The sequence below is a fragment of the Anomaloglossus baeobatrachus genome, chromosome 5 (genome assembly GCF_048569485.1).
Source record: "Anomaloglossus baeobatrachus isolate aAnoBae1 chromosome 5, aAnoBae1.hap1, whole genome shotgun sequence".
Lineage (NCBI taxonomy): Eukaryota > Metazoa > Chordata > Amphibia > Anura > Aromobatidae > Anomaloglossus > Anomaloglossus baeobatrachus.
The window spans coordinates 18,339,492-18,366,246 of record NC_134357.1 but is presented as its reverse complement, the minus strand read 5'-3'; the positions used below and the strand labels follow the sequence as shown (position 1 = coordinate 18,366,246).

The 26,755-nt window shown below is 37.9% G+C and overlaps 1 protein-coding gene across 3 annotated transcripts in view; it reads left to right on the top strand.

Annotated features, from left to right (window-relative positions):
• FAM131B (family with sequence similarity 131 member B) overlaps positions 1-26,019 on the top strand; it is a 150,623-nt gene extending 124,604 nt beyond the window's left edge. For all 3 annotated transcript variants that reach the window (XM_075348243.1, XM_075348242.1, XM_075348241.1), the window contains one exon: positions 838-26,019. In XM_075348243.1, the coding sequence (XP_075204358.1) occupies positions 838-1,220 (383 nt within the window). In that variant the 3' untranslated portion in view covers positions 1,221-26,019. The remainder of the gene's footprint in view (positions 1-837) is intronic.
• Positions 26,020-26,755: the final 736 nt, after the last annotated feature.

Genomic DNA, 26,755 nt, shown 5'->3' with positions numbered 1-26,755 from the left:
CCTTCTCCTTCCGGGCCCTGTACATGCAGCATAGGGGGTTCCCCAGAGTACACCTAAGACACATGCACGCATATCAGCCCTCGTCTTAAAGGGCTGGCGTGCTATTTCCAGAAAATGCCACAGTGTATTTAAGGCACCCTCCCGTTAGGGGAGGTGCCTGCACAATACCTTAACTTAGTTAGTCAGTCAGTCTGCTACCCAGCTAGTTGTCAGGTCCTGAGCTCCTGACCTGTTATCCCTGTGTTTGTCTCCAGTACCTGCAATCCCTTACCTTCCGTGCCCACCATTCCCATCCGTACCCACCTGTCCAACCTGCCTCAGTCACCCTTCTGGTACCTGTCTAGTCCTGAGTCCGTCACCTGCCCTGGGGGTGAGCTGCCCAGTCCTGGTCACTGCCCTGGGAGTGATACCTGGTGTTTGCCTCTTGGTGGGCACTTAGTTAAGCCCCTCCCACTAAAGGGTAATCCCGGGTCTCCACTGTGGTCCAGTGGGTTGACTAATCCCGCTCGATGCCACTACACCGGCCATGAGTGTTACGGGTGGTTAGTGGGGATTGTACCCTAGTGAACCATCTTGAGGATGATGGTGGAGACCCTTAAGTGGTGGAGGCTTTAGAACAATGCAGATTTTTGGAGCCAGACCAAATAGGACTCCTCCTGATGTGGGTTGGATATTTGTACAACTGGGAGGGGTTTGAGTAATTTAGGGGGTCCAGATGTCATAGGTGGCTGGTATAGTAGAGTTGTACAGACTGATATCAGTGTATAATGTCTTCTTTATGTCTTCCCTGTCCTGTCCTCTCTGTGTTTCCTATGAATTCTCTCCTCCGGTGTATAGACAACCTTGCACAGACACACTCTGACTGCTGGCCGCACTCATACGTGTCACAAGGACTCTACTGTCTAGGCTCCTCAGAAGCATGGGCCAGCAGCGAGCAGTCGCTAACAGTATCCCCAGCACCCGTAGGGTTCGTACCCACAAATCCCGGACCTGAGTTTGAAGACAGACCGCTCGAGAACATCTGTGAGATTGCCCCTCAGTTACTGCACTCTAAAATATCCCCTTCCGAAGAAGACGATGTGGTTTGCCATGACTTGCAGTCCCTTTCTCCGCCGCGTGAGGAGTGTGACAGCCTCCCACACAGCCGGAAGGTGTCCGACGTTGCCACATCAGGGGTGCAATCCGGAGAGGAAGAGGAGGAAAGAGAAGTGGAAAACTGAGTCACCGAGGGGATCTCCAGGAAGGAGATGATCGGGAGCATAGCCGTGTGAGAGACTGCCAGTGTGAGACGGCATCTGGGGGGGGGGGTCATTTATCAACCGTTCCCTAAAGGGTGGAGCGTATAGTTTACCTGCACAAAAACTAATTTTTGCTGCTCTCCAACTTTTTGCACTCAATTATAACAAAAAAAAAGCACCTGGTCTGTAACTGCATCACCCTCAGGCTTTACAGCATTTTTGGTACAAGTTGCCCATTAAACACTCGGGTTCCCTTTTTTGGATTATTTTAGACTGTATTTCGTGATCTCCCAACACAGTGCTGGAGCATAACAGTAACAAATCGCAGAGCACACACATCATTAGCAATGCCTATAAAATCCTAATTATGCACTTAGTACCCACAGGTCAACAACCAAAATGTGGAATTTTGTAATTTACGATTCTCTCATGGTGTATGGTGAGGTTTAGGCTGTGTTCAGTGATCTCTTGACAAAGCACGGAGGCTAAACAGGATGTAAAAGCAGGGCACACAAGACATTAGCGATGTTGATGAAGTCCTCATTGTGCACTTATTACCCTCCCATCAACAACTAAGAAGTGATATTATGTAATATACCATTCACTCACACCATACAGTGAGGTTTAGGCTGAGTTCAGTGATCTCCTGACCAAGCACCGTGGCTAAACAGGATGTAAAAGCAGGGCGAACATCATTAGCAATGTCAATGAAATCGCCATTGTGTACTTATTACAGTCACATTAACAAATAATATGTGATATTATGTAATATACCATTCCCCCGCATCGTATAGTGAGGTTTAGGCTGTGTTCAGTGATCCTCTGATTATGCACGGTGGCTAAACAGGATGTAAAAGCACGGCACATACGACATTAGCAACGTCGATTAAATCATCATTGTGCACTTATTACCCTCACATCAACAACTAAGATGTGATGTTATGTAACATACTATACACACACGTTGTACGGTGAGGTTTAGGCTGAGTTCAGTGATCTCCTGACAAAGCACTGTGGCTAAACAGGATGTAAAAGCAGGGCACACAAGACATTAGAAATATTGATGAAATCATCATTGTGCACTTATTACCCTCACATCAACAACTAAGAAGTGATGTTATGTAATATACCATTCACTTACACCATACGGTGAGGTTTAGGCTGAGTTCAGTGACCCCTGACAAAGCACGGTGGCTAAACAGGATGTAAATGCAGGGCACACAACATTAGCAATGTCAATTAAATCATCATTATGCACTTATTACCCTCACAACAACAACTAAGATGGGATGTTATAAAACATACTATACACACACATCATACAGTGAGGTTTAGGCTGTGTTCAGTGACTCCTGACAAAGCACGGTGGATAAACAGGATGTAAAAGCAGGGCACATAACATTAGCAATGTCAATTAAATCATCATTGTGCACTTATTACCCTCACATCAACAACTAAGATGTGAGGTTTAGGCTGTGTTCAGTAATCTCCTGACAAAGCAATATGGCATAACAGATCTAAATGCAGAGCACATACAACTTTAGTAATTCCTATGAAATGCTAATTATGACCTTAGGACCCACAGTTCAACAACCACCATCTGGCATTGTGTAATTTACCAGTCCCTCACAGTGTATACTGAGGTTTAGGCTGTGTTTATTTTCCTCCCAATACTGCACTGTGATGAAACACAGGCCTATTTAGGTCAATAGCCCTATGGGCCACCATTATGTTATTGCCACTGTCTTCCTTATCTCTTCTAAAGTCCTATTGATGCACTTAGACCACAACCTGGGGTGCTTGGATATAGTACTCAGTCCCTTCAGAGCAATAGAGGCTCCATATACGCACAATGAGCCACCATTTTTTAGAATTACATGATCGTTTATTTTGTAAATTTTTGTAATTTTTTTTTTTATGCATAAAATGTTCAAGGAGTAAAATAACAGCATCACATCTATGGAAGGAAAAACTCGAAAACGCTTTCAAAGGGATCCCTTTTCTCTATTGGTGCTCTTATCTTACTCTGGAATCCACTGGATCGTAGATGTCCAGGGATCGTCATAACAGAACATTACGAATTCCTGCCTATGTAACATAATGGCACTTTACTGCCCCCTTTTGGCAACAACATGATTTGATAAATGACCCCCCATCCCATGAGAGCGTGATACGTTGGGCATCGAGGATTAAAAAAACAGAAACTACAATGTGTAGAAAGCGATACGGGCGGTCTGCCTGCCCTACCACCACTGCAAAAATGTCTTCCCATGTTGTCCAAGAGATGAAGACCACCTTCAACCCAGCCGCCCCCCCCCCACCATACTCATCTGTGATAAGACATGTCCAAGACTCAAAGAAGTTCCAATCATGCCTTCTCCTGAAGTCTGTATATCTCGAAAAGAGACAGGCTCGGGCGGTGGAAAGAAAGACTGCTCAGTTTGGGGAGGTCTCGCATGCCTTAAAGTGATCTCCTTTAAACATCCTAAAAATCATTGCCAAAACCCCCCTCCCCCCAAAAAAAACTGATATCTGCGTTCCTGCCAAAGACCCCCAGAGCATTGCTTCATGAATCCTATCCCCTGCCAAAAATCTAAAGGGCATTGTACTTCATCCTCTTGCCGACTCTTCCCATGCCAAACTTTACAAATGTTGCATACTGGGCATTTTACCGCATCCATGTTTTTGGTTTATTTTAATTGTTTTTGTGTGTTTTTTTTGTTACAAATGGTTTTGTGTCATTTTTCTGCTTGCTGGCAAGATTCGCTTGCAGGGTTCGGTCATTAAACCCTTAATGGTCTACTTGGAGGGCATTGCTCTGGAAAAACAGTTTCGCGAAGACTTCTTCCAGTTTACTAATATATTCTTCTTTTTGGCAAAGACCTGCAGAGCATCACGGCACTAACGTCTTGTCCTTGGCCCGTTAAACCATTCTGAAATGATACTTTTCAGTATATTCATTGTGAAGACTCTTCGTTTTGCACAATATGAAGATAAAACTTGTGGTGACCTCCATACATATTGATAGTCCTCATAGGATCAGTGTACCTGAAGTTCTTAGATAATGGTTGTGGTGGACCTTCAGGTTGTGGGAACTTCACAATCCAATGTTTGCCGATAAAAGGGCTTGTTATCGCCAAATACCGTTCTGAGAACCTTTTGCTTGCAGTCTATAGTTGTCCTTATTTGTTGGACTCTTCACCTTCGGCCTATGGGTAATGATTGTGGTGCCTTCTTTGCCTTCGATCTTTAGCTACTTTTTCTTTGAGGAGATCCAGTTGGCGTAGAGTCCTATAGGCAATGCTCCATAGGAAAAGTTTGCAAATTTCAATTACCTTCTATGTCTGGATACAGTTGGGTTGACCTTTTTCTTGCGGTTTGTAGATAATGGTTAATTATCCTGGATTCTTCCAGCCTGTAGGTACAGATTGTGGTGACCTCTGCACCTTCAACCAACAGACCTTCTGTCTTTAGATACAAATTGTAGCCACCTCTATACATTCCAGTCTTTAAATACAGGTTGCAATGTCTTTTTACTTTTACGAAAAGGTTGTGTACAGGTTACATAGTCAAAGGTTTCTGTACATACAGATTGTGGAGACTTCTTTGTACACAGTATGTAGATACATGTTGCTTGACCTCTTTACCTACAGTCTAAAAATACTAGTGAACCCAGTAGATGGCTCTTCATCTTCAGACCCCTAGATGTAGGATGATATGAACTCTTTATCTTCTGTTTACATATACAGGTGGGGAAACCTATTTATCTTTTATACCCAGTTTCAGTTTACGATGACCTCTTCTTAATCTTTAGTCTACAGATAAAGTTGGGGTGGCAGCCTCATCTAGTCTATATTTGCAGGCTAAGGAGACCCCTTTGTCCTTCTTTCTACAGTTATTTCTTGGGGTGACTTCTTTACCTTTTGTCTTCAGTTATAGGTTGGGGTGACCTCTTTATCTTCTGTGTACAGTTTTACGTTTGGGTGACCTCTTTATCTTTTGTCTACAGTTATAGGTTGGAGTGACCCCTTTATTGTCTGTCTACAGTTATAGGATGGGGTGACTTCTTTATCTTCTGTCTACAGTTTTACGTTTGGGTGACCTCTTTATCTTCATTGGTTAGGCTGACCATTTTATCTTCTGTCGACAGTTGTAGGTTGGGGTGACCTCTTTATCTTCTGTTGACAGTCATAGGTTAGGGTGACCTCTTTATTTTCTGTAAACAGTTTTATGTTGGGGTGACCGCTTTGTCTTTTGTCAACAGTCTCTGTCTACATTCATTGGTTAGGCTGACCTCTTTATTTGTTGTCAACAGCATAGGTTGGGATGACCTCTTTATCTTCAGTACACAGTTTTAAGTTGGGCTGACCATTTTGTCTTCTGTCGACAGTCATAGGTTGGGGTGACCTCTTTATCTTCTGTACACAGTTTCATGTTGGGTTGACCTCTTTGTCTTCTGTCAACAATCATAGGTTGGGGTGACTTCGTTAGCTTCTGTCTACAGTTTTATGTTGGGGTGACCTCTTTATCTTCTGTCTACAGTTATGCATTGAGCTGACTGCTTTGTCTTCTGTCGACAGTCATAGGTTGGGGGTGACCTCTTTATCTTCTGTACACAGTTTCATGTTGGGTTGACCTCTTTGTCTTCTGTCGACAGTCATAGGTTGGGGTGACCTCTTTATATTCTGTACACAGTTTCATGTTGGGTTGACCTCTTTGTCTTCTGTCAACAATCATAGGTTGGGGTGACTTCGTTAGCTTCTGTCTACAGTTTTTTATGTTGGGGTGACCTCTTTATCTTCTGTCTACAGTTATGCATTGAGCTGACCGCTTTGTCTTCTGTCGACAGTCATAGGTTGGGGGACCTCTTTATCTTCTGTACACAGTTTCATGTTGGGTTGACCTCTTTGTCTTCTGTCGACAGTTATAGGTTGGGGTGCCCTCTTTATCTTCTGTACACAGTTTTATGTTGGGTTGACCTTTTTGTCTTCTGTCGATAGTCATAGGTTGAGGTGACCTCTTTATCTTCTGTACACAGTTTTATGTTGGTTGACCTCTTTGTCTTCTGTCTACAGTCATAGGTTGAGGTGACCTCTTTATCCACAGATAATTTTTGATGAGTCCTATGAACCTGGATTCTGAAGATTTATCAGGACAAATGCTTTATTTAGATACAGTATATCCACATGGTACTAAAGATGTCATCAGTTCATAAATATTCTTTGCCACCAGACAATTCAGATAATGTCGTATTGGTGAATCTTAATGATTGATGAAATGTACATAGATCTATATAATTATGCAGGTCGTCCTGATCAATCTTCCATGTATATATTGGTCTTTTTCAAATGGTTTGGCCTTTAATGTCTGTGTCGTTGAGCTCGTCGTCCCTCTGTCAAGACCGTGGTCTTCAATTGTCTGTGCATTCTATGACCCAAGTGACTTCTATGTAATGTTTCAATGTTCAGCAATACGTCCGTGTCTGTATTAAATTTTTTAAAAAGTTTCTGAATGTATAAAAATAATGTAACAAGACGCACAGCAATGAGTTTGATTTCTATATAACACATGGGACTGAATAATTATTTCTATATTTTTCTTTCTAAGAAAGTATTTATTATTTAAGGATTTACATGGCTGATATTTCTAAAAACTGGAGGAAAATAATTTATTGTTACACTTTGCATTAAATTGCTTGTTAAAAAAACCCATTTCCATTACTAGAGGGGCAGTCTCCTATTCAAGATCTCATCTATTAGCCAAAGTATAGAGCATTTACAAACCACATCGCTCCCACTCCCTCTCTATGGAGAACCCAGCATGTCCGTACATTACACAGTAACATATAGGAATTGTGCAATACTTCATTTCCTCTGTGGTGGCGCTGCATGAACAGTGAATCCTTTTTTCTGGTCTTACCTCTGGTAATCAATGAAGTTACATTTTTGAATATTTTTGGTATAGAAAAAAAAGGTCTACCAGCAATCCAAATACTGTATTGCAGGTAGGCTTCGTTTCATTTTGTATTTTATTTATTATTTTCCCATGCATGAAACACATGCATACTTTTAATTTTACAATTTTGATAACTTGTAAATTTTGAAAATGAAAACATTAAAAAGCTTGTATTTCAGAAAATATACATTCATTTTTTTCAGTATGAAGATATTTTTAAATTTTGCTTACATACTATATCTTTTGTGTGGTCGGCATTGGGCCATCTTCGTCATTTGGCAATTTGTATATGAGAGATACTGTATATAGGATATATCTATCCTATATACAGTATCTCTCGCATATATCTATATATATATATATATATATATATATGAGACAGTATCTCTTTCATATGTAAGCATGACAAAAAAAGGTATACTTAAGCCTGCTTTACACGTTAAAATTAATCGTGCGATCACATTTGCGTTCGCACCCGCCCCCATCGTTTGTGCGGCCAAGGCAATGTGTTGCCCGTGTCGCACAATGCTGTAACCCCCGTCACACGCACTTACCTTCCAAAAGACCTCGCTGTGGGCGGCGAACATCCACTTCCTGAAGGGGGAGGGACGTTTGGCGTCACAGCGACGTCACACAGTGGCCGGCCAATAGAAGCGGAGGGGCGAAGATGAGCGGGACGTAAACATCCCGCCCACCTCCTTCCTTCCGCATTGCTGGCGGGATGCAGGTAAGCTGTGTTCATCGTTCCCGGGGTGTCACACCGAGCGATGTGTGCTGCCTCGGGAACAATGAACAACAGGACGTTCGATTTTTAGAAAATGAGCGACGTGTCAATGATGAACGAGAAGGTGAGTATTTCTGCTCGTTCAAAGCTGTCACACGCTACGATATCACTAACAATCACGGATGTGTGTCACTTACGACGTGACCCCGCCGACATCTCGTTAGATATATCGTAGCGTGTAAAGCCCGCTTAACCCAGCACTCAGCTATCCAGCTGCGCAGTCCCATCCATTCATCTCCTTCTTTCCAGTCCTTACTGTGGTCTTGAGTCATTTTTGGCATTTCCTGCACTAGGCTGTAATGTTATACTACCATGTGACACAAGTCAGGTCCTCGCTTGATGTGCTTCTTCTCTGAGTCTCAACAAGAGACTCCAAGTTACCAAATGATGAAGATGGCCCAATGCCGACCACACCAATGACTGAACTGAGGGAGACACTTAAAAAAATATGTAAAACTCCTCCCAAGTCAAAAATGTTGGCTTCTAGCCCTCAATTATACTAGATTCACACAAATTAATTCTTGCAAACCCAATTTTTTTGGGGGGTGGGAATGCCAGGGTAATTATTGGATTCTCCTTGAAAGGACTAACTCTTCTCTATATCATATATTCATACAGATAACAACTGTAATATATATATATATATATATATATATATATATACATATATATACATATATAAAACTTTGAGCTATAATATATGACGGCTGTCCGGTATATTTCTGCTATAGCACCAGTCTGATGTACAATATAGTGATGACAGCTGTGGGATCCAGAACTGGCGACCGACTCGATATGTTGTGATTTATAAACTCAAAGCATATCCTATATGTAATAGATGATGTTATACTATGGAGAGCGCTATATATTGGCCGGTGTGATATAAGGGGGATGCATTGCTCTTGAAATATAATCTGTAATCTTGATCTATACCAAGTCTATAGTGAGCGTCCTGTGTGTAACCAGTGATATATATTGTCAGAAGTGTCCTGTGTGATATTCAGGAGATGTCATTACCGAGTTGTCTTTCTCTGTAATAATGGCCCTATATAATATCAGTGGTCTCTATAGTATAAGTACTAGCAGTCCTATGTAAAGACCATCATATATAACACCAGGCCTGTGATGTCAGCGGCTCTGGTCCGGTTACTCTCATGAATGGTGTCTGTGATTTGTACTCTCGGTGATGTATCAGGCCGGTTATTTGTGTAATAGCAGTCCTATGTAACACCCTGAATATATGTTGTTAAACTGTTGTAAAATACCGATCGATGTCATCACTGATGTCCGTTGTATATGGTAGCGCTGATATATGTAGCAGCAGTGTTATTTTGCATGTATAATCTAAAACATCACAGATGTATCATACCTGACATATACGACTGGTCCTGAGTGATATCGCGGATATACAATAATAGTATCAGCAGTAATAATTGCTATCTATGGCCCGAATCAAAGTCTGTGGATGCCCAAATGCAAAACTGTGTGTTGTGCTATACAGCTCGAATATTATACAGTCATAAACAGTCATGATAACAAAGAACCCTAAATGCTGCCATATGGAGCACAATAACTGCAACTTATGGTATTTATAGAATATTACCAAACCGTGCTGAAAGAGTAACAACTAAACATTTGTTTTTTTATTTTTTAACTATTCTCCTGGCATTAGAAAGTTCTGAATTTTTTTTAATCTTACCTTTATTTGTTATGCTGCAGTACAATTTTCTGATCCTTTAGAAGCTGCTTTCAGCTGCTGCTTAGCAAAATCCATGCACAAGACAGAGTATGTACATTGGTGGGGTGTAGAAAGCATAGTATTTGGGAAAGAAGGAAGCAAAATCAGGCAATGAAGTATAATAGAGACATAAATTAATTTGCAATGCCTAAAGTCAGTTTTCAGATCCTTTAAAAGCTGCTTTCAGCTGCTGCTCAGGAAAATCCATGCTCAGAGTATGTAAAGGGGTGGGGATCAGACTAAGACTGTGCATACTGAGATGGCCTGCAAAAGAAGGGAGCAAAATTAGGCAATGAAGTATAATACAGAAATTAATTCTTTTGCAATGCCTAAAGACAGTTTTCAGATCCTTTAGAAGCTGCTTTCAGCTGCTGCTCAGCAAAATGCATGCACCAGACAAAGTTTGTACAGGGGTGTGGTGCAGAAAGGATTAGACTAACAATGATTGCATACAGAGATGGCGCTGCAACATAGTATTTGAGGAAAAAAAGGGAGTAAAATAAGGCAATAAAGTATAATACAGAAAGCAATTTTGACCCTTTAGAGGCCGCTTTCAGCTACTGCTCCACAAAATCCATGCATCAGACGAAGTTTGTACAGGGGTGAGGTGCAGAAAGGATCAGACAAAGACTGTTTGCATAAAGAGATGGCGCTGCAAAAGAAGTAAGCAAAATAAAGCAATGAAGTATAATACAGAAGGCAATTCATTTGCAATGCCTAAAGAGTTTTCTGATCCTTTAGAAGCTGCTTTCAGCTGCTGCTCAGCAAAATCCAGGCAGGACACAAAGTATATGCAGGAGTGAGGTGCAGCAAGGATCATACTGTGCCTAAAAAGCACTGCCAAAGAGTAAATAGATAAGTGTCACATGGTGCCCAATTTAAACCACAGAAAAGCTGCTTGATACCGTGCCAAAATAACACCACCATATGGTCACTAGATAAGTGCCATACATTGCCAAAGTAATCCCACTATACAGCAAACTACCAAAAAGTCACTTGATAACAATGTCATATATTGCCCAAATCAAAGCACTATAGTTAATAGTTTCATACAGTGCCAAGGAAAACCAACATATAGCGGTTATATGAGCATCATAAAATGAGAGCTAGAACCATTAGAAAGCAGCAGTCTACGTCCCCGTGTAGTACCATCTTTCAGCAGCCAAATAACAGTGTCATGCAGTGCTCTAGTAATACCGCCATATACTGCCTACCTAACTATGACAAATGGTGATGAATCGTGCCTTTACATCATCGGTATTATAAAACACATCACCATGAAGGTCATTGGATCTCCTTTGCTTTGGGAGCAACTTATTAAGTTAAATGCTATATGTTATGCCTGTATTCCGACCACTAGAGGGCAGAAGTATATAAACTGTATACAGTTAATATTGTATGATGTGAGCGGCTCTGTATACCGCCTGTGTTGTGTTATACGTAGGATATAACCGCCTGAATTGTATATAATCTGCATTAATGTATAATTTACTACAACAGCAACAAGGTCTGAAGAGTCACATATGGAATGGAAATGTCAATAGTCAGGTGTCTCTAGAAGAGAAATTACTAAATGTAGCTTTTATTTTTAAAGACTTCCTTGGGGGTGGCCATATTGGGGGATACAGTTCCTAATGATAATGAGGTGACGCTGCTGACCCCCCCCCTCTAATGATAATGAGATTACTCTGCTGACCCCTCCCTCTAATGATAATGAGATGACCCTGCTGACCCCTCCCTCTAATGATAATGAGATGACTCTGCTGACCCCTCCCTCTAATGATAATGAGATGACCCTGCTGACCCCTCCCTCTAATGATAATGAGATGACTCTGCTGACCCCTCCCTCTGATGATAATGAGATGACTCTGCTGACCCCTCCCTCTAATGATAATGAGATGACTCTGCTGACCCCTCCCTCTAATGATAATGAGATGACCCTGCTGACCCCTCCCTCTAATGATAATGAGATGACTCTGCTGACCCCTCCCTCTAATGATAATGAGATGACTCTGCTGACCCCTCCCTCTAATGATAATGAGATGACCCTGCTGACCCCTCCCTCTAATGATAATGAGATGACCCTGCTGACCCCTCCCTCTAATGATAATGAGATGACTCTGCTGACCCCTCCCTCTAATGATAATGAGATGACTCTGCTGACCCCACCCCTAATGATAATGAGATGACTCTGCTGACCCCTCCTTCTAATGATAATGAGATGACTCTGCTGACCCCTCCCTCTAATGATAATGAGATGACTCTGCTGACCCCTCCCTCTAATGATAATGAGATGACCCTGCTGACCCCTCCCTCTAATGATAATGAGATGACCCTGCTGACCCCTCCCTCTAATGATAATGAGATGACTCTGCTGACCCCTCCCTCTAATGATAATGAGATGACTCTGCTGACCCCGCCCTCTAATGATAATGAGATGACTCTGCTGACCCCTCCCTCTGATGATGAGATGACTCTGCTGACCCCTCCCTCTAATGATAATGAGATGACTCTGCTGACCCCTCCCTCTAATGATAATGAGATGACTCTGCTGACCCCTCCCTCTGATGATAATGAGATGACTCTGCTGACCCCTCCCTCTAATGATAATGAGATGACTCTGCTGACCCCTCCCTCTGATGATGAGATGACTCTGCTGACCCCTCGATCTGATGATAATGAGATGACTGCTGACCCCTCCCTCTAATGATAATAAGATGACTCTGCTGACCCCTCCCTCTAATGATAATGAAATGACCCTGCTGACCCCTCCCTCTAATGATAATGAGATGACTCTGCTGACCCCTCCCTCTAATGATAATGAGATGACTCTGCTGACCCTTCCCTCTAATGATAATGAGATAACTCTGTTGACCCCTCCCTCTAATGATAATGAGATGACTCTGCTGACCCCTCCCTCTAATGATAATGAGATGACTCTGCTGACCCCTCCCTCTGATGATATGACTGCTGACCCCTCCCTCTAATGATAATGAGATGACCCTGCTGACCCCTCCCTCTAATGATAATGAGATGACTCTGCTGACCCTTCCCTCTAATGATAATGAGATAACTCTGCTGACCCCTCCCTCTAATGATAATGAGATAACTCTGCTGACCCCTCCCTCTAATGATAATGAGATGACTCTGCTGACCCCTCCCTCTAATGATAATGAGATGACTCTGCTGACCCCTCCCTCTAATGATAATGAGATGACTCTGCTGACCCCTCCCTCTAATGATAATGAGATGACTCTGCTGACCCCTCCCTCTGATGATAATGAGATGACTCTGCTGACCCCACCCTCTAATGATGAGATGACCCTGCTGACCCCTCCCTCTAATGATAATGAGATGACTCTGCTGACCCTTCCCTCTAATGATAATGAGATGACTCTGCTGACCCCTCCCTCTAATGATAATGAGATGACTCTGCTGACCCTCCCTCTAATGATAATGAGATGACTGCTGACCCCTCCCTCTGATGATAATGAGATGACTCTGCTGACCCCTCCCTCTAATGATAATGAGATGACTCTGCTGACCCCTCCCTCTAATGATAATGAGATGACTCTGCTGACCCCTCCCTCTAATGATAATGAGATGACTCTGCTGACCCCTCCCTCTAATGATAATGAGATGACTCTGCTGACCCCACCCTCTAATGATAATGAGATGACCCTGCTGACCCCTCCCTCTAATGATAATGAGATGACTCTGCTGACCCCTCCCTCTGATGATAATGAGATGACTCTGCTGACCCCACCCTCTAATGATAATGAGATGACTCTGCTGACACCTCCCTCTAATGATAATGAGATGACTCTGCTGACCCCTCCCTCTAATGATAATGAGATGACTCTGCTGACCCCTCCCGCTAATGATAATGAGATGACTCTGCTGACCCCTCCCTCTAATGATAATGAGATGACCATGCTGACCCCTCCCTCTAATGATAATGAGATGACTCTGCTGACCCTTCCCTCTAATGATAATGAGATGACCTTGCTGACCCCTCCCTCTAATGATAATGAGATGACCCTGCTGACCCCTCCCTCTAATGATAATGAGATGACTCTGCTGACCCATCCCTCTGATGATAATGAGATGACCCTGCTGACCCCTCCCTCTAATGATAATGAGATGACTCTGCTGACCCCTCCCTCTAATGATAATGAGATGACTCTGCTGACCCCTCCCTCTGATGATAATGAGATGACTCTGCTGACCCCTCCCTCTGATGATAATGAGATGACTCTGGTGACTGCACCCTGTAATGGAAAAAAAAGAAGATGGAAAGTAATTTTTTATTTGAAAAGTTGATAAGAAATAATGGTCCTGATAATTGTGGTTACACACATAAATATAATAGTCATATTTTATATCCACATAATCTAATAACGCACAACACAGTAAGTGCATTATTTATGTTAACCGAGCAATGGAGTCAATAGAAAAGGCACAATTAATAAACATTAATAAATAAAAGATTTAATTATGTATTTAGCAATATGATGCCTTAAAAGAAAAAACATATTGATCGTGTTGCAAAAAAATGACTGACCAGTACTGGACTGTATTACTGCTGTATCATTTGAGCTACTTATAATATTTTAATATTAGTTGTACTTATATTATTAGTGTTAATGCTGTATATTATAAACTGTTTATGTGACCTATGTTGTACATTAAAGACCCTGTATGATATAAGCTACATATCACATCAATGCTGTATATTATAATCTTCCTATTACATCAGTGCTGTATGATAGAATTTACATATCAGATCAGTGCTGTATGATAGAATTTACATATCAGATCAGTGCTGTATGATAGAATTTACATATCAGATCAGTGCTGTATGATAGAATTTACATATCAGATCAGTGCTGTATGAGATAAGACACATCACATCAGTGGTGTGAGATGAGATACATAACACATTAATGATGTATAATATAAATTAAATATCACACTGCTGTATGATAAACAAAATACATATCACATTATTACTGTATTATATAGGTTACATATCACATCACTATTGTATGATATAAGATACATATCACATCAGTGCTGTACGATATAATCTACATATCACACGAGTGTTGTATGATATAATGTATATATCCCATCAGTGCTGTATGATATAAGCCACATATCACATCAGTGCTGTATGATATAATCTACATATCACATGAGTGTTGTATGATATAATGTACATATCACATGAGTGTTGTATGATATAATGTACATATCACATGAGTGTTGTATGATATAATGTACATATCCCATCAGTGCTGTATGATATAAGCCACATATCACACCAGTGCTGTATGATATAAGCCACATATCATATCAGTGCTGTATGATATAATCTATATATCACATCAGTGCTGTATGATATAATCTACATATCACATGAGTATTGTATGATATAATGTACATATCCCATCAGTGCTGTATGATATAATGTACATATCCCATCAGTGCTGTATGATATAATGTACATATCCCATCAGTGCTGTATGATATAAGACACATATCACATCAGTGCTGCATGATATAAGACACATATCACATCAGTGCTGCATGATATAATGTACATATCCCATCAGTGCTGTATGATATAAGACACATATCACATCAGTGCTGTATGATATATGTTACATATCTCATCAACGCTGTGTGATTTAAGAAATATCACATCCGTGTTCTATGATATAAGTTAATATTTATCACATCACTGCTGTATGATATAATCTACTTATCACATCACTGCTGTATGATATGTTACATATATTATATATATTATTGCTGTATGATATGAGCTATATAATATCAGCGCTGTAGGATAGAACTGTTTATATGACCGCTGCAGTATAGTATTAGTGTTATATGAACTATATATACCATCTGTTCTATATGATTTGAGCTGTATGACATAATCTGTGTATATTATCAGCAGTGTGCTGTGTGATATGAGTGACCTATACCAGCGCTGTATGATATGATATGTATGATATGTGCAGCAAAGCCCTGGCAGATGAGGACTGATACAGTTTTGTCTGATTTCATATTTATAAATAAACAATAGACATCTTAGCTCCTTACTTCAGAATTAAGAAAAAGTAGTCATGTCACCCATAGCAACGAATTAAAGTTCAACTTTTCATCTTTTGCATTTTTCTAAGCCACTCTGGAACAATGCGCAATCACAACTTCCTCCGAGACAGGCTCCATTCAATCCTAAACAATTACTTCCTTTAAGGAATATTTTTTTTTCTCGCCATATTCATTATTACAAGGTTTGCATCGTCTCATCTTGGAACCTGAATATGTTTTTTTTCCCTTTTAGAGTAAGATATTTTCTATTTTGTGATGATCTGTTTTCTTGTGTAATGTTATTACATTTCAAAGATGAAGAATTCTAAATTAGCGGGTGCAGCTTGTGGCGCTATTGCATTGGTTCCTATGAGAAAAAATGGTGATTTGAAATGTGGTGAAAAGTGGTACTACAAGATAAAAAAATATATTGGAAAAATGTGAATAGATATTGCAAACAAATATGCAACAATTTAAATTCAATTTGCAGAAAAAAATATGATGCAAGTTATGGTAAGTCTGATACTCTTCACCTTACACCAAACCTTGATCATTGTTATTAAAGCCACAAAAAAAAAATACAATATTTTTTAAAGAAAGACCTAGGAGTTTTTTCACCTGCAAAGTAGAATACAGCCCTCATCAATTTTCCTATTTGCATTTATAGCATAGTTATTATTTATTTATTGTCTGTTTTATATCTGATAGATCTATAGTTATCCAACATGGTAGAGTATATTTCATTATAAGATGCTATTGTGGATGAGTGTTATTATATAATGGAAAGGAAGTATTTGAATAATGGCAATTTAAAGGGCAATTCCAGTCACAGAAGTATTCTCCAAACTGTAAATATGTGATTAATTTTCTGTAGTGACAGTAACATAATGGTTATATTCTTGTACATAGGGTCACTATAATATTATTATTATTATTTATTATTATTATTATTTATTATTATAGTGCCATTTATTCCATGGCGCTTTACAAGTGAAAGAGGGTACACGTACAACAATCATTAACAGTGCAAAACGACTGGTATAGGAGGAGAGAGGACCCTGCCAGCGAGGGCTCACAGTCTACAGGGAATGGGTGATGGTACAATAGGTGAGGACAGAGCTGGTTGCACAGTGGTGTACTGGACTGAGAGCTATTGTAGGTTGTAGGCTTGTTGGAAGAGGTGGGTCTTGAGGTTCCTCTTGAAGCTTTCCACGGTAGGGGAGAGTCTGATATGCTGTCCATCTGCACAAATATTATATATTATTTATATTCTTCTACATAGGGGCAGTATTATAGTAGTTATATTCTTGTACATAGGGGCACTATAATATTATTTATATTCTTGTACATGGGGGCAGTATTATAGTAGTTATATTCTTGTACATAGGGGCAGTATTATAGTAGTTATATTCTTGTATATAGGGGGCAGTATTATAGTAGTTACATTCTTGTACATAGGGGCAGTATTATAGTAGTTATATTCTTGTACATAGGGGCAGTATTATAGTAGTTATATTCTTGTACATAGGGGCAGTATTATAGTAGTTATATTCTTGTACATAGGAGCAGTATTATAGTAGTTACATTCTTGTACATAGGGGCAGTATTATAGTAGTTATATTCTTGTACATGGGGGTAGTATTATAGTAGTTATATTCTTGTACATAAGAGCAGTATTACTATTATAGTAGTTATATTCTTGTACATAGGAGGCTGTATTATAGTAGTTATATTCTTGTGCATAGGGCAGCATTATAGTAGTTATATTCTTGTATATAGGGGCAGTATTATAGTAGTTATATTCTTGTATATAGGAGGCAGTATTATAGTAGTTATATTCTTGTACATAGGAGCAGTATTATAGTAGTTATATTCTTGTACATAGGCTCAGTATTATAATAGTTATATTCTTGTACATAGGAGGCAGTATTATAGTAGTCATATTCTTGTATATAGGGGCAGTATTATAGTAGTTATATTCTTGTACATAGGGGCAGCATTATAGTAGTTATATTCTTGTACATAGGGGCAGCATTATAGTAGTTATATTCTTGTACATAGGGGCAGTATTATAGTAGTTATATTCTTGTACATAGGGTCAGTATTATAGTAGTTATATTCTTGTAGATAGGGGCAGTATTATAGTAGTTATATTCTTGTATATAGGAGCAGTATTATAGTAGTTATATTCTTGTACATAGGGTCAGTATTATAGTAGTTATATTCTTGTACATAGGGTCAGTATTATAGTAGTTATATTCTTGTACATAGGAGGCAGTATTATAGTAGTTATATTCTTGTACATAGGGTCAGTATTATAGTAGTTATATTCTTGTACATAGGAGCAGTATTATAGTAGTTATATTCTTGTACATAGGAGCAGTATTATACTAGTTATATTCCTGTACAAAGGAGCAGTATTATAGTCATTATATTCTTGTATATAGGGGCAGTATTATAGCAGTTAAAATTTTGTACAGAGGGGCAGTATTATAGTAGTTATATTCCTGTACATAGACGGCAGTATTATATTTGTTATATTCTTGTACATAGAGGGCAGTATAATATTAGGTAAATTCCTATTCATGAGGGGCAGTATTATAGTAAAGATAACTATCTACTGTGAAGAAGCTGATGGAGATTATTTAGTGATTGGGTGAAGGAATTTAGAGAATGACCACCATTTTTCAGGGTCATAAATAACCTCAGACTAGTTTTCATTTCCTTTGTCATCAGTTTGGGGTAACAATGAACACATCAGAAACCTTTGCGAGGGGGAATTAAACAAATATTGTGTTGTTATCAGTTACAACTGGAATTGCCCTTTAAATTCTAGAACTGACGATGTTCCCTAGGGTAATACATAGCTGGTGTCTCAGAGAAATGATACAAAATTACAATAGCAAAGAAATGTTACTTTGTTGAATGTTTCCATATTGTGATACGTGTCTTTTTTTGTTAGTTTATCGCCCTGTATTTTGTACAGTGAATACCAGTAGTGTGTATACATTGTGCCTGCAGTTATATTGGTGTCATACAACGACCGTGAACCAAAAATATTAAAATTATATCATGTTGGATCTTTATAGGGAATATCTGATTTAGGAAACAGACATTCACTTACTCTGGTAAAGATTTTGGAATTGAAAAAAAGGGTAACAATGAATGTATCTCTCTTGCATTACATGGACACACCTTAATTTTTTAATCAAGTTGTGTAATGCTTTGTTTTTCCTGTGGGGGCGCTGTAGGTGAATTGAACACTTTATTACAGTTTCCTTCCTTCCTTCCTTCCTTCCTTCCTTCCTTCCTTCCCTTCCTTATCTGCCTTTCCTGCCTTTCCTTCCTTTCCTACCTTTCCCTCCTTTCCTTCCTTCCCTTCCTTCCTTCCTTCCCTTCCTTTCCTTATCTGCCTTTCCCACCTTTCCTTCCTTCCCTTCCTTCCTTCCTTCCTTCCCTTATCTGTCTTTCTTTCCTTTCCTTCCTACCTTTCCCACATTTCCTTCCTTCCTTCCCTTCCTTCCCTTCTTTCCTTTTCTTCCTTTCCTGCCTTCCTTTCCTGCCTTTCCTTCCTTCCCTTCCTTTCCTGCCTTTCCTTCCTTATCTGCCTTTCCTTCCTTTCTTCCTATCCTTCCTTTCCTTTCCTTCCTTTCCTTTTCTTTCTTTTTACTTTTTCCTTTCCTTCCTTTCTTCCTTTTCTTTCTTTCTTTTTCCTTCTTTCTTTCTCCTTCTTTCTTTTTCCTTCTTTCTTTCTTTTTCCTTCTTCCTTTCCTTCCTTTCTTCCTTTCCTTCCTTTCCTTTTCTTTTTTTCTTTCTCTTTCTTTCTTTATTTTTCTTTCTTTCCTTATTGCTGGGGTCTCATTAACAAGAGACCATTGAATTTGCTTTTCATCTGGAGACGCATTTGAGATCATTGGTCAAATCGGAGATCATTCTTGCTGCCTATCATTACCTTTATACCCATAAAGATCATACATGGATGTAGCAGAACCAACAAATTCATTGACAAATTCAGCTCTACTACATCAGTAATGGCAAAAATCAGAACATTGGCATAATTTGGGGCAATTCTTCTTGTATATGCCAGCTGTGTAGCCAGATACACCATACAGTGATGTAGCAGTGCTGAGTTTGTCATTGTGGTATATGCAGGTTTTCTGTCATTGTGGTATCTGCAGGTTTTCTGTCATTGTGGTATACGCAGGTTTTCTGTCATTGTGGTAGCTGCAGGTTTTCTGTCATTGTGGTATCTGCAGGTTTTCTGTCATTGTGGTATATGCAGGTTTTCTGTCATTGTGGTATCTGCAGGTTTTCTGTCATTGTGGTATACGCAGATTTTCTGTCATTGTGGTATATATGCAGGTTTTCTGTCATTGTGGTATACGCAGATTTTCTGTCATTGTGGTATATATGCAGGTTTTCTGTCATTGTGGTATACGCAGGTTTTCTGTCATTGTGGTATCTGCAGGTTTTCTGTCATTGTGGTATATGCAGGTTTTCTGTCATTGTGGTATATATGCAGGTTTTCTGTCATTGTGGTATACGCAGGTTTTCTGTCATTGTGGTATACGCAGGTTTTCTGTCATTGTGGTATACGCAGGTTTTCTGTCATTGTGGTATACGCAGGTTTTCTGTCATTGTGGTATATATGCAGGTTTTCTGTCATTGTGGTATACGCAGGTTTTCTGTCATTGTGGTATATGCAGGTTTTCTGTCATTGTGGTATCTGCAGGTTTTCTGTCATTGTGGTATACGCAGGTTTCTGTCATTGTGGTATATGCAGGTTTTCTGTCATTGTGGTATACGCAGATTTTCTGTGGTGTTCTGCTCTTCTGCAGTAATAGATTCTAGTTCTGAGAGCTTCTCTGTATAAAGTGATGATTTCATGTGCTGAGCTTCCATCTATGCAGAAATGAATCATTTTTCTTTCACGCTGTCCCCCTGATACATTCAATTATGGTGAAAGGAATCGTGTCGGCCTCTGACATTTTCCTGTCAATGCCTTCTGTGTTCTTTTTAGCTATTTGGGATTTTTTTCTTTTAATGTTGCCAGTTTCCAAAATTATTAAAATATGCAAATATCTAGAACAGCTGTGGCAAAATAGTATCCGGGTGGTCTAGGGCAATAAAGACATTTATTTTACATTTTGATATATGTTTTACTTTACGTTTTCTAGAATATTATGTTGGTTCATTTTATATAAAGAGCATTATTTTACATTTCTTTATGCACTAGGTTGTTAAAGGGTTAATTTTATCTTCCCTGGTGGTCTAGGACAATAAAAAGAATTATTTTACATTCCCTCATGGTTTAACAGGTTAGAGGGTTAATTTTATATTCCCTGGTGGTCTAGGACAATAAGAAGGATTCTTTTACATTCTTCAATGGTCTAGAAGGTTAGAGGGTTAATTTTATATTCCCTGGTGGTCTAGGACAATAAAGAGGATTTTTTTTACATTCCCCTTTGGTTTAGGAAGTTAGAGGGTTAATTTAATATTCCCTGGTGGTCTAGGACAATAAAAAGGATTCTTTTACATTCTTCCATGGTCTAGAAGGTTAGAGGGTTAATTTTATATTCCCTGGTGGTCTAGGACAATAAAGACGAGTCTTTTACATTCCCTCTTGGTTTAGGAGGTTAAAGAGTTAATTTTATATTCCCTGGTGGTCTAGGACAATAACGAGCATTATTTTACATTGCCTCATGGTGTAGGACGTTAAGGGATTAGTTTTACATTCCCTGTTGATTTATGACATTAAAAGGTTAATTTTACATTCTCTGATGGTCAAAAATATTACAGTGTTAATTTTATATTCCCTGGTGGTCTAGAGAAACAAATAGTTTAAATTGATAACGTCATAATTCCTGGTGGTCTAATGCAATAAATAAGTTCATCACATATCATATTTTCAAGTGGTTTAAAGCGACATATTCCCTGGTGATCTAGTGGTGTAAAAAGGTTTATTTTCTAAGAGGTTAATTTTACATTCATCGGTTCATTGGGACAGTAAAAAAAAAAAAGTTAATTTCACTTTTCAATAGTTTAATTTGATAATTTAATTCTTCTTGAAGGTCTAATGCAATAAATATCACATCAAATTTCATATTTTCAAGTGGTTTAAGTCAACATATTCCCTGGTGGTCTAGTAGAGTAAAAATGTGACATTTCTATTTTCCTGATGGAAAGAGGTTATTTTTTACTTTCAGCTGTGCTTTGGAACATAAAAAAAAAGTTAATTTCACTTTTCAATAGTTTAACTTGATAATTTGATAATTCCTGATAGTTTAATGCAATAAATAAGTTAGTTTCATATTTAAAATGGTTTAAGGCAACATATTCCCTGGTGGTCTGGTGGCATAAAGAAAAGGTTTCTTTTCTATTTTCTTGGTAGAAACAGGTTAATTTTACATTCATCAATCCTTTAAAACAGTAAAAAAAAAATACAAGTGATTTAAGGTAATATATTCCCTGGTGATCTAGTAGAGTAAAAAGGTTACTTTTCTATTTCCCTGGTGGAAAGAGGTTAATTTCACATTTTCAATAGTTTAATTGGATAATTTGATTCTTTCTGGTGGTCTAGTGCAATAAATAAGTTGAATTAATATTTTCAAGTAGTTTAAAGCAACATATTCCCTGGTGGTCTAGTCTCACAAAAATCTTTCTTTTCTATTTTCTTGGTAGAAACAGGTTAATTTTACATTTTCAATAGTTTAATTTGATAACTTAATCATTCTGGGTGGTGTAGTGCAATAAATAAGTTAATTTCATATTTTCGAATGGTTTAAGGCAATATATTCCCTGGTGGTCTAGTGGCATAAAAAAATGTTTCCTTTCTATTTTCCTGGTAGAAACAGGTTACTTTTACATTGATCGGTCACTTGGAAGAGTAAAAAAATATATATTTTCAAGTGGTTTAAGGTAACATATTCCCCAGTGATCTAGTAGAGTAAAAATGTGACTTTTCTATTTACCTGGTGGAAAGAGGTTAATTTCACATTTTCAATAGTTTTAATTGGATAATTTGATAATTCCTGATAGTCTAATGCAATAAATAAGTTAATTTCATATTTTCAAATGGTTTAAGGCAACATATTCCCTGGTGGTCTAGTGGCTTAAAAAAATGTTTATTTTGTATTTTCCTGGTAGAAACAGGTTATGTTATATTCAACAATCCTTTAAAACAGTAAAAAGAAAATTTCAAGTGGTTTAAGGTATCATATTTACTGGTGATCTAGTAGAGTAAAACGGTTAATTTTCTATTTCCCTGGTGGTCTAGTAGAGTAATAATGTGACTTTTCTATTTCCCTGGCAGAAAGAGGTTACTTTCACATTTTCAATAGTTTAATAGGATAATTTGATAATTCCTGATAGTCTAATGCAATAAATACATTAATTTCATATTTTCAAATGGTTTTAGGCAACATATTCCCTGGTGGTCCAGTGGCAGAAAAAAAATGTTTCTTTTCTATTTTCTTGGTAGAAACAGGTTAATTTTACATTCATCAATCCTATAAAACAGTAAAAAAAAAATTCAAGTGGTTTAAGGTAACATACTCCCTGGTGATCTAGTAGAGTAAAAATGATACTTTTCTATTTCCCTGGTGGAAAGAGGTTAATTTCACGTTTTCAATAGTTTAATTGGATAATTTGATAATTCCTTATAGTCTAATGCAATAAATAAGTTAATTTCATATTTTCATATGGTTTTAGGCAACATATTCCCTGGTGGTCTAGTGGCAGAAAAAAATGTTTCTTTTGTATTTTCCTGCTAGAAATAGGTTAATGTTACATTAATCAATCCTTTAAAACAGTAAAAAAAAATATTTTCAAGTGGTTTAAGGTAACATATTCCCTGGTGGTCTAGTAGAGTAAAAATGTGGCTTTTCTACTTAGATGGTGGAAAGAGGTTAATTTCACATTTTCAATAGTTTAATAGGATAATTTGATAATTCCTGATGGTCTAATGCAATAAATTAGTTTGGTTAAGGCAATATATTCCCTGGTGGTCTAGTGGCAGAAAAAAATGTTTCTTTTCTATTTTCTTGGTAGAAACAGGTTAGTTTTACATTCATCAATCCTTTAAAACAGTAAAAAAATATTTCAAGTTGTTTAAAGTAACATATACTCCGATGATCTAGTAGAGTAAAAAGGTTACTTTTCTATTTCCCTGGTGGAAAGAGGTTAATTTCATATTTTCAATAGTTTATTTGATAATGTGATCATTCTGGATGGTTAGGTGCAATAAATAAGTTACCGTAATTTCATATTTTCAAGTGGTTTAAGGTAATATTTTCCCTGGTGGGCTAGTGGCATAAAAAAAATGTTTCTTTTCTATTTTCCTGGTAGAAACAGGTTCATTTTACATTGATCTGTCCTTTGGAACAGTAAAAAAATATATATATTTTCTAGTGGTTTAAGGTAACATATTCCCTCGTGATCTAGTAGAGTAAAAAGGTTACTTTTCTATTTCCCTGGTGGAAAGAGGTTAATTTCACATTTTCAATAGTTTAATTGGATAATTTGATAATTCCTTATAGCCTAATGCAATAAATAAATTAATTTCATATTTTCAAATGGTTTAAGGCAACATATTCCCTGGTGGTCTAGTGGTAAAAAAATGTTTCTTTTTTATTTTCCTGATAGAAACAGGTTAATTTTACATTCATCAATCCTTTAAACAGTAAAAAAATATTCTCATGTGGTTTAAGGTAACATGTTCCCTGGTGATCTAGTAGAGTAAAAATGTTACTTTTCTATTTCCCTGGTGGAAAGAGGTTAATTTCACATTTTCAATAGTTTAATTTGATAATTTGAACATTCTGTGTGGCTTAGTGCACTAAATGAGTTAATTTCATCTTTTCAAGTGGTTTAAAGCAACATTTTCCCTGGTGGTCTAGTGGCATAAAAACCATTTATTTTCTATTCTCTTGCTAGAAACAGGTTAATTTTATATTCTTCGGTCCTTTGGAACAGTAAAAAAATGTTTTCAAGTGGTTTAAGGCAACATATTCCCTGGTGGTCTAGTGGCATAAAAAAAGTTTATTTTCTATTTTCCTGGTAGAAATTGATTAATAATACATTCATCGGTCCTTTTGGATAGTAAAAAAGTTAATTTCCCTTTTCCTTGAGGTCTGAGGAGGTGAAGAGGTTATTTATACCTTAGGTTATTCCTGGGGTTCCATCCTGTCCTGTATTTCACAGACAAGCCATTGATTTCAATGCATATTGTGTACTGCCTAATTTATCCAGTGGGGGCGCTGCAGGAAAATGGAACAGTTATCGTCAGGTTTCCCAACGCTTGGACGCTTGGTCTGGGGACACTGATCTGTTTATTATTATTAGGTAACCTGAGGATTGTCCAAAGCGAAGAAATAAAAGTTGAATTCACCCCAAAAAAATCAATATTTAAAGGGATATCACCCCAAAGTGATTAACCCTTCGTGCTGGACAGATCGTGACCTTTCTGTGCAGGGAAACCATCTTTTGGCTATAAAACACGTCAAGAACCTGTGATCTCCTCCGCACGAGAGAAAAGGGATCCCACTGAGAGCGATGCGAGTTTTTCCTTAGGTCACCGGTTTCCTTCCAGTTCTATAGTCAGAAGATTAAAAAATCCTGAAATACAGAAAAATAAAAGCCGTGATGCTCTGCTGAGGTCTGACGATACGGGAGGGGAGTTTTCCAGGTTGTGCAATGCTCTGCAAGTGGATACTTATTATACTGTTCTCTGGGTGTGACGCTCTGCGGAGGCTGAAAGCTTCTGCAGACGTCGTCCTCTTTCCTGCAATGGTGTCGCTTTTCTGTTTTTTTTCGCTTCTTTCCTTGTATTCCGCCAAGTCCTGACTGAGTGCGATGCTCTGCAGACAATGTAACTCTGCAGACCGTCATCCTGGCTGCGATGCTCTGCGGTGAAGACAGCTAACTTGTTCCCATCTCATAAGGACGTGAGCTTCTATTGTCTTTTCCTTTGAATGTAATTGTTTTTTATCATCTTGTGCTTCTTTGGGCTCCCAGTTTACATATCTATACGACATGTATGTATATACATATATAAATATGTATATATATCTATATATATCTATATATATATATATATATATATATATATACACCCACGCACGCAGGAGAACCTATATACTGGGTGAGTCTTGGTCAGACAGCATGCGGGAGGGTGCACGGAATAAAGCCTAGAGAAACGACCTCCATTGTGTCCGTGCCGTTATTACTGCCATTGTTACATTGTTACATTTTTTTTCTATTGTTCTTTTGGTTGTTTGTTTACAAATATAAAGTGACAAATCATAAATGATATCTGCACAGAATTATTTACATTTCTTCCCAACTTGTTTTAGTAGCTGGAAACAGTCAGCAAGTTGCTGTTGACGGATGCTTTATTTTTATTTCGTTATGAGTTACAAAATAAATAAAATCCAGTGTTTTTTTTTTGTTTATTTATTTTATTTTTATTAATTTCGGTTGTGTTGCTATTTATTTTATTTTATTTTATTTTTTTATTTACTATTTTATTTTTTTTATTTGCTATTTTATTTTATTTTATTTTTTTTATTTGCTATTTTATTTTATTTTTTTATTTGCTATTTTATTTTATTTTTTTATTTGCTATTTTATTTTATTTTTTTATTTGCTATTTTATTTTTTTTATTTGCTATTTTATTTTATTTTTTTATTTGCTATTTTATTTTATTTTACCCATAACTTTTTTTTTATTTTTGGGCTCTGGGGCTTATATTTTTGCCCTCCCCTGAGCTGACGATTTTACTGATACCATTTCTATGTAGATAAAATGTTTTGATCACCTCTTATTACATTTAATTGCAAAGCTGCGGTGGCCAAAAAAAACCCCCTTAATTCTGTTGTTTTTTTTTTTCTTGTTACGTCGTATACCGATTGGACTAATCTATTATATCATTTAAT